We start from the raw sequence: 13,865 nt of genomic DNA, 5'->3' as shown, positions 1-13,865 counted from the left end.
GATACACCACTGCTTGTCAGAACATGTAAAACTCTGTGCCGTAGGGAATCTTGATGTAGGTAAATTTAAGAGCAACCAACCATAATAAGGGGGAAAAAATGAAAACAAATTGTAATAAATGAACTGGATTATACTGCAAATGAATAAAAAAAAAAAAAAAAAGATAACTAGGGTCCAAGTCTCGTCCCATTGGAATAGTTTGCCTGAGACATCTCCAGACATTGGATGCTGCCATCGTCCCTGGAAGCTCTGTGTGTATCAGGAAATGTACTCAAAGCTATGGAAGGAGAATGGGAAGCCAGAGTTCAGGACCTTCTACAGCAGGCAATCGGGCCCTCTGAGTAGAAAGCTCTGAGCACCTGGTCCATCACCTATCACTTTATATCTATAATTACATAGCTGAGGTCTGGCTTCTCTGAAAGGTAGAAACACATAGAGCCCTCCAAGAGGACCACTTGCTTACCAAATGCCTACAGCCTAACCTAGCATCAAGACACGGTCAAGTTCAGTGAGCAATTAAGGAATGATTTGGTACAAAGAAATATAAACATGTAAGTTTTTTTAATTAAGAAAATGAAATAGATCCCAAGATATATTAATTCATTATCACCCCTGTGTGATATGTCGCCATTTTTTTAGATGGAATAAGGAACAAACCAAACCAAACCAAAAGCACGTTGTGAGTCTCTGGTTGTGGAAAGTTCATAATTGACAGCAAATCTCCAAGAGATACCACCCAGTTCATTGCCAACGTTTCCTCTGTGTTTCCTAAACCTTCCGTTTTCCTGAAGGATTTCAAAAACAGTGACACTCTGAACTATTCATCTTTGAATTTCCTAACTTGACCAAAGTGGGTCGGAACTGCCACTGTCACTGTGGGTCATCACTACCTATGGTCATGAGAATGACCAGTTGGACACCATGAGATCAACTGAAAACAGCAGGCCCACTATCCTGCCTAGCTCTGCCTCCACATTCTGAGTCCTAACAAAAACCACATTTATCCCTGGCACATATAATGCTGATACCTAGGGTGTGGCCAGACCTGCGCTTACGGTAGTTACGTGAGAAAGCTGCTGTCTCTGTGGGAAGAACACTGTGTCCACGATAGCGAGGCCTGTTCTTTAAAAGCCTACGGTCTGTCTCACGTCGTGAGCTACTGCTTCTGAAGTCCTGCTTGTTTGTACAGCTTCTCCTTTGTAGAGGCTTACTCCTAACAGAGATGGCAGGGTCCTCAGCCCTGGGCTATGGAGTAGGGATGCGGCTGAGTCCTCACAAGAGTCCCATCCCATTAACAAGAGGTGATGTAAGGATTCTCCATTATGTTCAAGAAAAACAAAAACCAAAAAATACTGATGGGTGCATACCGTTCCAGAATTATACTGGACATCACATCCGATGACTTACAAAGGTCTTTCCCTCCTGCCGGGGTCCACCTGTCTAAGGAGAAGGACATCACGTCCGACGACTTAGAGGTCTTTCCCTCCCACAGGGGTCCTCCTGTCTAAGAAGAAGGAGTGTTCTTGCTTTCTCACTCAGCAGCACTGCCTCAACACCTCTTCTACTCTGGACCCACAGGAGGCTGTCTGAATAAAATGGAAACTGGAACAGATAAACCCTGTCCTCATGGAATTTACCATCTGGTGCAGTCAACACAAACAGCACTAAATAAAATCACTGTGGTGAGCACACAGAGGGCAGTATGTGGGGCCTGAGAAGACTCATGCGAGAAGGCCACAGAGGCTTTCCTGAGAAACGTCCTGCCATCAGCTGAAGAGAGCAGAAACACAGAACCTGGGGAAGACAGGGTCCAAGTACTGCTGCTGGTACCTGAAGACCTGCCGCCTAGGACAGTCGTTGTGATATCTGGCTTTCAGATCTCTTCTCAATTAATCAATGCCACATACTCCTGCTTAGCTCTGTTCCACCCTGCACAATGAATGCTTCCCACACGGGCCCATGGGATAAAATGTTAGTGCATGTAGTCTGTGTGTGTATATGTTTATGTGTGTATGTGTGTGTGTATATATATATCTGTGTATGTGTATCTGTGTATATCTATGTATGTGTATGTGTGTGTACGTGTGTATATCTCTGTGTGTACATCTATGCATGCATCTGTGTGTGTATCTGTGTATATCTGTGTATGTGTGTGTATGTGTGCATATCTGTGTGTGTGTCTGTGTATCTATCTCTGTGTATATGTCTGTGCATGTATCTCTGTGTGTATATCTGTGTATGTGTGTGTAACTGTGTATATCTGTGTATGTATGTGTCAGTGTGTTTATCTGTGTGAGTATATCTGTGTGTATGTATGTGTATATCTGTGTGCATGTGTGTCTGTGTATGTATGTGTCTGTGTTTATCTGTGTGTGTATATCTGTGTGTATGTGAATGTGTGTGTATCTTTGTATGTATCTTTGTGTATACTTGCATGTGTGTGTGTGTGTGTGTATATATATATATATATATATATATATATATATATATATATATATATGAATGAGTAAAACTGTGTTAACAGGGTTCTTATACAAAAATATTCTGGAACTTTCAAATGCTACTATCAGTATGGCTAATCAAGCTTCCCGAATTAGTTTTCAGGAAACTAGCATTCTTCTACAGTTCTGCCCTCTAGGGAACCTGGCTCTGGATCCTTCCCTGTCCTCCAGGCTCAGTGCTGATGTGGTCCATTAGGGATGCAGACCCAAATGTTTAGACATAGTGTCTGCCACTGAAAAGCTCCTCTTCCGTGAAGTGAGTGACTGGGCTGGATGCTGCTTTGCTTCAGTGTTTACGCAGCATGCTCAAGACTCAGCTCCTAGCACAGAAAATGAAAGAGGGGGGACAAGAAGACTGGCTCGTGCAGCATGTAACTGACCGGAGACCACTAAAACTCCCCGGGGAAAGACCATCTCACAGGGAACAGTCATACAGTAGCTCACAGAGGTAAGTGGCATCATCCTTGTTTGGTGATGCAGGACAGGACTAAGCACTTGTCTTAGATTCTCGTACTAAAGACCCAGAATTGGGTTTCTCTGTATAGACCTGGCTGTCCTAGAACCCAGAATCGGTGATCCTCCTGCCTCGGCCTCCCAAGTGCTAGGATCAAAGGCATGTGCCACCACTGCCCGGCTTTACCTATCTTACCCCCAAATTCCATCAGGTCAATTTGTTATCAAGAAGTGCTGTCATTCTCCCAAGAACAGTGAACTGCCTGGAACTTCATAAAAACCTGCGGGGCATCTATCAGCTCAGACCTCCCAGCACAGACTCTGGGGTCCAAGGAAAGATTGGTATTTGGTCCTGACTGACACGCATGAGTGCCCTCAATCGCAAGGCATGGCAAATGCTTGCTTTGGAACTTCTCCTTACTAAATGATGACCAGAGACCACAAAGGACCACAGAGATGAGCTTTAAAATGTTTAAAATGTTGGGCAGAGGGAATATAAGGAGTGGGACTATTGGAGAGCCTAGCAGCCTGGCTAGAAACAAGCACATGCTGTGCAGACATCTGGAGAACCATTACAGATGTGATGAGACAGGAGGGTAGGGAGAGCCAGAATCTGAGAGAGGCCAGAGCTCAGGTCGACATTTCGACTAGCAGACGTGAGTGTGGTAAGTGTAGAAATGGGGCTCGGCAATCACCAGATCCAACTTCATGCCACCCTTCCTCCAACTTAGCCCACATAGAGACCCTCGTGCCAAGGCTGTATTTTTACATTATTCTCATCCATCGACTTAGTTTTACACTCAGGGTCTCCTTTAGTTAACCCTGATAAATCATAACTTGTTGCTATAGAAAACTTGGATCCATGAAAGGGAAAGATTTAATGCTATGCCTAACCCTTTTCTTACATAAAAACAAAACAAAACAAAACAAAAAAAAAGTGACTTGTTCTGCCATATTTCTTCTTAGAAATGAAAACATTTGTTAAGGTTTCCTTGGCCACGAAGGGAAGAAAACTGTGTTTACCCTGTGTTTAATCCCTAGAGACTCAATGTCCAATGCTGCCAAGAAAGGCCCCCAAACTTCCTGTCTCAGCAGTTGTAATCCTATGAGAGTAAAGCCAGCTCTCCTGTCCAAATGTGCCCACTGCTTTTCGAATGTGTATGCTTTACCAGGTTGTCATAAATAAATCGTGGCTTGATTTAGGGCTCATCAGCTATTCCAGGATCTAGGCACTCTTAACATTCCCCTGAGGCAGCAGTTGTGGGAGGAAAAAAAATATGTTAGCATGAGTGCCACTTACCGGTCCCAAAGCTCTCCTCTCCACAGAGGGACAGCTTGCTTGCATCCATCAAATTCCCAAAAAATTTCCAGCCAGTTGGGGTCTCATACAAAGCGATCTTTGTGGCGTTTGCTACCCTTCAAAGGCATGAAATCAAAGTTACATCACAGCAAGACAGCGACCGGGACCATGTGAGGACGGAAAAGATCAACCATCATTGTAAGTGAGGTTCCCATTTAACACTGCTTAGAGGTCAACACGATTCTACGACTGGAGGAAAATTAGAAAAGGAAACTTGGGCACAAGGGGCTCTTCTGTATGGATCCAGAGAGTAGTGGAGCAAAGAAGAGAAGAAAGGATTAATTCAGATCAGTTTAACACTTGAAGTCTAACTGTAGTAAAACAGCAGGGTTGGGGCATTGAAACCCATGGGTCTGGATACAGAACAAATCTACAAGCATTCTATAAAGAGCAACAGAATGGTGTGCTCATTAATAATCACAGAAGTCAGCATTTCACAGGGAAAGTGCAGGTCAGAGCAGGTCACATGACCCACAGCCAACGTCCAGCCAGCGTTTCTTTCTTGTCACCAGATGTCCAGCTGTGGAGTCTCCCACTCCAAACAGCCTCACCCATTCTCATGAGCCGTCTCTTTCTACAAATCTTTTACTCCTTCCTATACAGGTTCAGACTACTGAAGACCTCTCTGGAGGGCTGATCAGTAGCTCAGTCGTGGCGAGCATGCTTAGCACCCTCAGACCTGCATAGATTCCTAGCATTGATAAATAAATGAATAAGGAAAGAACTTTTCAAAAAATACAAACCCCCAAGCCCCCTTCTGTTTAAGTAGTGGAAGTCGCTCGGCAGCTTTAATGCAGTCTCAGTGAAGTGTACATTCCAGGTTCCTGCCCCCTTCTTTCAAGCAAAGTTACGTGGCTTGTCTGAATTCTAACAGGGAGGAAAATCGGTTCTGAGAACCAGGAGAGCACTTTTATTTGAAATAAGGTTTTTCAGTTTTCAGTCCATACAGGCTATCAATTTTTCCAAAAATTATAATTAAAGTATTCCTGAAAAGGCACAGAAAGTATTCCAAAGGCACCATTTGTGGCCACCAACCAGCTCTAAAGATCCAAATGTCGGATCTGGAGGCAGAAACACTGGCTTCTGTGTGCTGCTCTAGGTCAGCTGTGATGTCTTAGCCAAGGCTGGCGACTCCTGACTCTCAGCTCCTCTCTCTCCAAGTCAGGGTTCGGGAGGACCAAGAAGTGGAGCCCATGAAGAACCCCACTCACTGTCCCAGCACCAATTCTTTCTCCTTATTAGCTTAAGTGGAGCCAGCAGTACTTCTGCGACCACTTCCCCTTCAAAGGGGAACACTGTGTGCCCTAGTGGTTGGGGGCCGGGGCTCCACATTCAGTGTTCCTAAGTTTTGATGTAGGGAAGATTAACTTTCAGGAGGCAGTTGCTTTTAGCTGGTAAAGTAACAAAATTAAAAACTCACCCTAATAAGCAGAGCATTTACTGTCCGGGACACACGGGGACACACACCTTACACAATCTCCTTTGTTTCGCACGATTACCAACGTAAGGAGAACTTCATATGCACAAATTTCAATGTAGGGAAAGAATAAAATGTTCATTCTCTTACCATAATCATTATATTGGCTATAAATTGTTTCATTATCCTGCTAGCCTGACAGAGCCACTTACTAGCTGGCTGAGTTTAATCAGCCTCCTTGACCTTTGACATCCATCAATAAAGTGAGGTTATTAACAGTACTTAATACGAATTGAATGACTTAAGCATGTAAAATACCTGCTGTCCTGGCCACGGGACCATTCATAAGCCTAGCCACTGTTGTAAGTACCTGGACAATATACTCTTCCTCTCTCAAACCCAGGGCCTTTTTCTCACTCACTCTTTGCTGTTAATTCAGTGGGAGGTTCCTGAGGTCCTAACGTTCTTAAGCATCCCATTTGGTATTTGTTATTTACTACTTTTTATTTTTAATCATTTTCCATGGATCTCACTAGAGCCACCTTTTATAATATGGGAAATGCCCAAGTGAACAGACATGTAAGAAAATCTGAGAGCTGGCGAGATGGCTCAGTGGGTAAGGGCACTGACTGCTCTTCCAAAGGTACAGAGTTCAAATCCCAGCAACCACATGGTGGCTCACAACCACCCGTAGGCACGTCTTAAGACAGCTACAGTGTACTTATATATAATAATAAATAGATCTTCTAAGAGAGAGAGAGAGAGAGAGAGAGAGAGAGAGAGAGAAAGAAAGAAAGAAAGAAAGAAAGAAAGAAAGAAAGAAAGAAAGAAAGAAAGAAAGAAAGGNGAGAGAGAGAGAGAGAGAGAAAGAAAGAAAGAAAGAAAGAAAGAAAGAAAGAAAGAAAGAAAGAAAGAAAGAAAGAAAGGAAAAGGAAAGAAAAGACTGTTACTGCCGCTGGTCTTCTGCTGCTGCAAAACATGAATTTTCCCCCTATTCTGCTTATTTGAACTTTCCGCTTTAGCGCTTGGACAAATGAGGCATCATTGCATTTAAGCCTGCAAGGGTAGTCAGTTTTGAGTAAAGTCTGAAGTCACTTTGAATGACTCTAAAAATGTATTTTATGGCTGTTTTGACTCCACTTATATATGTGCCACGTGTGCAGTGTCCTCAGAGGCCAGAAGAGGACACTGGATCCCCCTGGAACTGAAATTATATATGGTTATGAGTCATCATGTAGGTGCTAGGAACTGAACCCTGGTCCTCTGGAAGAGTGTTGCTCTTCTTAACTGCTGAGTCCCCTCTCCGGTCCCCTCAAAATACTTTTTTTTCCAATCATGGTATGTGCACACTGCTCAACAAAAGTAAGCCTGCCTGCATCAAGACTAACATCTTGACTACAAGAAAGCACCATCATTCATTTACTCTCTAACGTTCATTTACTCACTGTGTCCATCCTATGATATTTAGGAACACTGCCGAGCAGAATCAAAGATGGTGAAAAAGACTGTGTTTTCTCTGTCGAGGTGACAGCCTAGCTGTGGAGCGATCAAACAGATAGCCTGGCAGACCACAGTGTGGCGAGTACCAGGCTGGAGGAGCGCAGGATGTTGACGGGACCTTAGAAGGGAACTAACTCTGAAAATACCTCATTCGAGAAAGACTGCAGCCGCTGGCTGTTCTGGAAGCGGAGGACGCATGCTCCAGCCACAGTGCTCGGCCTAAGGAAGAACGATGTGATTGGAGGCCGGTGGACCCAAGAACCGAGACCTACCGGTCCAGAGCACCACTTGTGGGCATGCTGCGTGCAAAGCCACGGACCCCGGTCTGCTGGAAATACGGAATGCTGAAGATGTTGGCAGCGATGACGGCCACAGAGTCAGAAGGATTCACAAAGAACCCGTGCTTGCCCAGAATCATGTTCCGATCCTGAGGAAGGAAGCAGGTAAGAACTTTTAATCGGACAGTAAACAAAAGAAACAATAGTCTGTGAAGTTTTCCAAATTTCAACATGGATCCTATACTCACACCATTTTTAAACACTGGACTTTTTAGTGGATTTGTACAACACTGTGGGACCAAAGGCACCTCCGTGCCAAAGAGTTAAAACTGGTTTCAATTAAAATGCAAGCACAAACCCGCTTTGAGCTAAGCCCTCTGTTCTCCCTCCTGGGGCCACTAACTTTAACCTCGTAGACCTTTCCAAACTCTGGAACCAATCACGTCTCTCCCAGAGGAGGGGAAAGGATGTACAAGAGAGGAAATGTTGGCTGTTTATGCAGTTTGACAGGTCTACTGGGCATCCTTTGAGGAACAAAGGCAGACTTCTTCAAGGAAGGACTTCTAAATCATGGTCCTTTCATTTGCTACTCGACCCAACAAAAAAGGCCACCACCCTCATGGCTGCCGAGGCGCTTCCTCTGGAGCACCTCCCGAGCACCTGAGAACTTGAGGGGACATGGCTACATATCCCGCACCGCATCAGAAGGCACCTGGTGATATAGTGTCTGCTCTGAGCCCCTTCAATTTCCCTAAATTTTGATGTAGGGAAGATTAACTTTCAGGAAGCAGTTGCTTTTAGCTGGTAAAACAACAAAATTAAAAACTCATCCTAATAAGCAGAGCATTTACTGTCCGGGACACACGGGGACACACACCTTACACAATCTCCTTTGTTTCACACGATTACCAATGTAAGGAGGAGTTCATAGACACAAATTTCAATGTAGGGAAAGAATAAAACATACTCATTATATTACTCATGTTGGCTATAGGTAGTTTCATTATTCAGCTAGTATTAGCAAATGCATTGGTATGTTCTAAGATGAGACCCTTCTGTAAAGATTAAATAACGAATCAGGGGCTGGCTGAGACCTAGCTTAGGAACAGTATCTAGAACCCCTGTAGCTTCTGGAGCAGAGTCATTAAATCCTAACTGGGACCTAAACCCCAACTCAGCAAATAGGAGTGCCTGGAATTAAATGCACTGCTTACATTTCAGACTTTTGATTCTGCTCAGAGGGATCTTTTAATCAATTGGCCCTGGCCTCCGGTGTAACAGGGGGCTCTTGAGAGCTACTCTGCAGGCTCCGATGGCCTGATAGAAACTGTCCATTTTCCCCCAGCATCCGAAAGGCCCAGCTTGCATGAGAAATCATTTAAATGTATTTAGACACACCCCGTCACCATCAAAGGCAGCCCCGAAATCATGCTCTCCTGACTTCATGGTCTCCACCAGGTCAGCAGCATAGGTGAGGTTGGGGTCAGGGTGGTGGCCTCCAAAATCCTCCAGGGGAACACAGTTCACAGCTGAGTTTGCGGGGGCACCAAGTTCTTCACAGAGAATCTTCTTTACGTACGGTCCCACAACTGTAACAAATTAAAGGATGAGTAGCCAAAGCGTAAAACTTACTAAATCATGGGATGGCTGCAGGGTGAGATGCACACACTGTGGGAGTAAGAATGGTGTGGGCAACTGCCAATCCCAGACGCCATAGTCTTTGAAGGGAGTCATCTGCCAAGCCTCTGCCCATTCCTCATACAGTGCAGCAGAGGCCCTCGGCTCTGCTGACTGGCTGAGGAAGACACAAACCTTCATACGAAAGAGGAAGGATACTGGCTCTATCAAACCCAGAGGGCCAGCAAGGACCCACTGGATGGCAGCAGCCCAAGAGCAGACTTTCTCAGGGCAGTCTGCAGTGTATCAGGAAGCTCTGGCCAGACCCATGAAAGAGCTCAGGCAACGAACGCATCCTTCCCCAACCACACAGACAAGTGTGTGGGTTCCATACCCCGATCACTCAAATATTCTCCGGTCCCAGAGTGCTGCAGAATAGGCAGAAGTCTAAATAGTCAAGAATTTTCATGATCGACATATGGGAAAGTCTTGTGGCTTCAGTTCATAGTCATGGCTGTCCCTACTGGCCTGCCAAACAGCCCACAGAGGAAGAAGTATGGGAGATATACATCCTGTTGCTGCTGGGTTTAATCCTCTGCTTGTCCTGGCCCTCAGCTAAGAAAAGAAGTGTGTGGAAGCAGTAGGGGTGGGGCTCGAGAACATGTCCCCCACAGCTAGCTGGTTAGCAGGTCCAATGTCACCCTTCAGAGTACATGCAGGAGCATAAGCAGAATGTGGGTGACGGGCTGAAGGACAGAAAAGTACCCACAAAAGCTGCACGGGACTCAAAGCCCTGGGCTTGATGTAAAAACAGCGACCTTCACACCAGCTTTCCACGAGGGAGACCTCTCCTGCTCCGCTTGCCTACACTGAGGTCTGTAAATGGAAATGATTGTGAAATAACTCTGTTTAATCCGTGAGAGACTTAAGAAGAGGGCTGTGAAGGCATCATGGCGCACACAGCAGAGAGCAGCTAGCTCCCTGCCTTTGCGGCTCCTCCAGCGCATACCTCCGTGCATGGCGTCTATGCGGATCTTCAGTCTGTTTGGACCGGAGAGTAGCTCCTTCAGTGCATTGAAATCGAAGATGTTTCTTAGCATTGTGGCATAGGCCTCCACTGAGTCCACAATCTCCACTGTGAGAATAAGCGAAGGAAAAACGAAACACATCAAGCTTATTGCGCTCCAACCTATCTATATTTCTATAAACCTGCAGTAACTGTGAAAAAGGGCCACTGCGACGACTGTTAAATGTCATTTTGGACATACTAACAGTTCCTTAGTAACATAGATGTTACTCATGATTTATTTGGTTTTGTAGACGAGGAGGCTCAAGGTTTGAAAGTCAGGGACTTGCACAGCTAGGGTGGGACACGTGAATTCCCAGCAGAGGCTAGATGAGCTCTGCTCTGCTGCCGCCCACTGTCCCTACATAGCCCCAAATCACAGCTATTTTTGGTATCATGGATGACAGAAAAGATAATAACCATTTTTCTTTAATTTTCTTTTTAGAGGTCCAGGGGAAAAAGTCTCCATAACGAATCACTTTCTGCATCTCCTGCTAGTGGTTAAAAGTATCTTTGCCTAGGAGTTCTGGACATTTTCAATGCACAAGGAGCCTACGGAGTGCTCCAGTGGTGGCCTCTAAACCCTAAAAATGCATGGTACTTGGGTGTTCATTGCAGTGCAACTGTCAGCCCTCAATGCACCCCCTAATGTTGCCCAGTTGGAAAAATACAAGTTGAGCTAGGCCAAATGCAAGTCCCAGAGGTAGCTCTTTCATCTTCTTAATATGAATTTATAAACATTATATATATATATATATATATATATATATATATATATATGCAATACCCTAACATTCAACACAAAATGCGACCCACCATTGCCTTTTCAGAGAGTTTCAATCGACACAAACAAAGGGTCTGATGGCCTGGACTACATGTCAGGGAGGCGGGGGAAATTGAAGAGCCAGGCTTGAGAGCCATTCAATGAGTCTGAATGCTGGTTTTACTGCACACTGACTAGTGCAAGCCTGCTTTCTGACCTCTCTCTGCTTTTGCTTCTTCCTCTGCTGAAAGTCTGCAGTGATAGTGCACAGGCTGCACTATTCCCACAGGCTGGCTATGATTATAAAATGGGTGGACACACATACACAGTAGAAGCCAAATGAGATTAATTGGACAGGTCTTCTAGGCAAGGCTACTGTGGAAACTGAGGCCTGAGAGTTGGAAACTAATAACCCAAAGTCATCTATCATCACATCATTCACGAGGCCAATGGCCCAGCTCTCTACACTCCCCAAGCACACTCCAGACCTGTTAAGTAAGTAATCCCGTCAATGCTCACAGACCACCATTTTCCAGAGCTGAAGACCCACTTTAATAACCCCCCCCCAAGAAAAACTGCTCAAGCTGGACACAGGAGGGTGGGGTGGGGTGGGGTGGGGTGGGGCAGAGGAACAGTAACATGCCTGTGAAGGGCTTGAACTTGTTTTCCAAGTCAAACTGCTGCTTTCCCAGAACACCGAGGTCTACCTTCAAGTCAGGGCAAATGGCATATTCTTCGATTGTCTTGCTGATTTGGAAAATTTTATCAGTGATTGCTTCTGGAGCAGGACCTACAATTCACAGAGCAAGCGAGCAAGCGTCATCACGTGCAGTTCATGAGAAAACACGACCCAGCACTCAGCAGTCCCTCGACCCTAGCACTGAGTCACAGAGGACCAGGAGCCTGTTTTTCAGGCAAATTCTCACTATACAGTTTAGACTGGCCTTGAATTCACAATTCTCCTGTGTTAACCTTCAAAGTGCTAGGAGCTAATACCAGTTAGAATTTTCTGAAGCAGAATACCATGTTAGCTACAATTCATTACAGAGAAGGCAGCTGTAGACTAAGAAGTACTTTACCATCTCCAAAGGGAAGCGAGGCCCAGGGCTTCAGGCACTAGCTCATCCAACTGTATCTACCTGTCCTTAAGATGACAGAATACTCACCCCCATTAGAAATATTGAATTTAATTCCAAAATCTCCATTGGGCCCTCCTGGATTGTGGCTGGCTGTCAGAATGATCCCACCAATGGCTTTGATTTTTCGGATGATGCAGGATACGGCAGGGGTGGACAGGATCCCGTTCTGCCCAATAACCAGGCGACCAATCTAGGAGAGGAAATGCAGAACAGATAAATACCAAGCTCCTACAAGGAAATGCCAGGGGAAGAAGAAGATGGACAATGAAGACACTGTTGGGCCAGCAAAGATGTTTTCTTAAGGAAACATCATCACATCATCATCTTGGATATATCTCTACCATGTTATGGAGACAGAATCAGAGCTGTTGAGCAAAGCCCTTCCTCCCTCCCTTCCTCCCTCCTTCTCTTCCTTCCTTTTTTCCCTATGGAACTTTATAGCTTTGGAATCATACACTGAGGTGTTCTAAGGCAAGAACACAGTGCATGTGTAAAGGTCCATCTGGAGCAGGTTCTCAATGTGGATGGACTGTGAGAAAGACTGCATTTTTATTCATATTTTCCATCCACAATGGGAGAAAGAACATAGGCCTAACTAGTGAAAGGCATTCTAATCAGAGAAAAGGCTTTTGCAATTAAGACCCTTAAAAAGCAAAAGGATTGCACATGGTGTCAAGAATAATACAGAATGCACCTTGCGAATTTCTTTCCATGCATGTCTGGCTTTTACAGCTAGTGGGATTCCTTGTGGTTCATCTCGTTAGATATAGCTGGGTTACTTCCCAAGCTTCAGACAAGACTGTGAGGAGTGGCTGCTGAGGAACCCGGTCTGCCCATCTACATGAAAGGGAGCCTGGGACTGAGTTGTGTCCCCAACTCACTTTCCTGCATCTCTAACTGATGGTATCAACCCAGCTCTTGAATTTGCCTTCATAAAATGAAACCTGCTTCAACAACACCCAAGTTGGAAAGGCATTAGGTCAGGACCCTGGAGGTTTGGGACCACCGTACTAAAAATACTTAGAATGTGGGGAGTTGGTGATGTCCCCATTCACTGTTCTAAAAGAAAGGGTCTTGTCTTTTGCTTTTAATTTTTCCATTAGTTCTGTGTGCTTGTTTGTTGGTTGGTTGGTTTTTTTGGTTTTTGTTTGTTTGTTTGTTTGTTTGTAGTGGAGATGCCTTGGTGGTGGAGGATGTATTTGTCCTTTTACGTTTTTATTTGTAATTATGTGTATGTGTGTGCACACCTTGTGTGGGTGTGTGCACATGAATGCAGTTGAGCATACAGAGCTATGGCCACAGCAGAACTAATGGCAGAAGCAGAACAAACAGCACATTAGTTATATATTCATATATAACTAATATATTCATAATTCATATATATATATACATACATACATACATACATACATACATACACACAAAGGGAGATGGGACCATCTCTGCCCTGAAGGGGTTTCTTAGTTATATATATATGAAAGGGGAGATGGGACCATCTCAGCCCTGAAGGGGTTTCTCTATGTGACTACTTCAAAAATAAAGCCAGGAATCAGGTAATTTTAGATTTCTCTGAGGGGACCTTTAGGAATTGTGATTTACTAGTCATTGTCTGAGCCACCTGAAGATGTCTTTCCACACTAAACACACCAACGTTTCCTTCGCTTTTGTATGTACCTGGTATAGAAGGAAGGTCTGATGAACAGCAAGCTACACCATGCACATTGCCCTTCATCCTCCCGTTCCTTATGGTAAGATCTGTGGTCAGCCATGA

At 44.7% G+C, this 13,865-nt stretch overlaps 1 protein-coding gene across 2 annotated transcripts in view; it reads right to left on the bottom strand.

The window, feature by feature from the left end:
• The window catches only part of Pgm1 (phosphoglucomutase 1), a 59,767-nt gene that overhangs the window by 15,613 nt on the left and 30,289 nt on the right, over positions 1-13,865 (bottom strand). For both annotated transcript variants that reach the window (XM_021199891.2, XM_021199890.2), the window contains exons 2-7: positions 12,122-12,284; positions 11,599-11,745; positions 10,136-10,261; positions 8,908-9,098; positions 7,504-7,658; positions 4,255-4,370 (exon numbers count right to left, since the gene is read on the bottom strand). In XM_021199891.2, coding sequence (XP_021055550.1) covers positions 4,255-4,370; positions 7,504-7,658; positions 8,908-9,098; positions 10,136-10,261; positions 11,599-11,745; positions 12,122-12,284 — 898 coding nt within the window. The remainder of the gene's footprint in view (positions 1-4,254; positions 4,371-7,503; positions 7,659-8,907; positions 9,099-10,135; positions 10,262-11,598; positions 11,746-12,121; positions 12,285-13,865) is intronic.

Source organism: Mus pahari, chromosome 6 (assembly GCF_900095145.1).
Source record: "Mus pahari chromosome 6, PAHARI_EIJ_v1.1, whole genome shotgun sequence".
In the NCBI taxonomy this organism is placed as follows: domain Eukaryota; kingdom Metazoa; phylum Chordata; class Mammalia; order Rodentia; family Muridae; genus Mus; species Mus pahari.
Note: the sequence above shows the minus strand (reverse complement) of the source record. Positions and strands in the feature narration are given on the sequence as shown.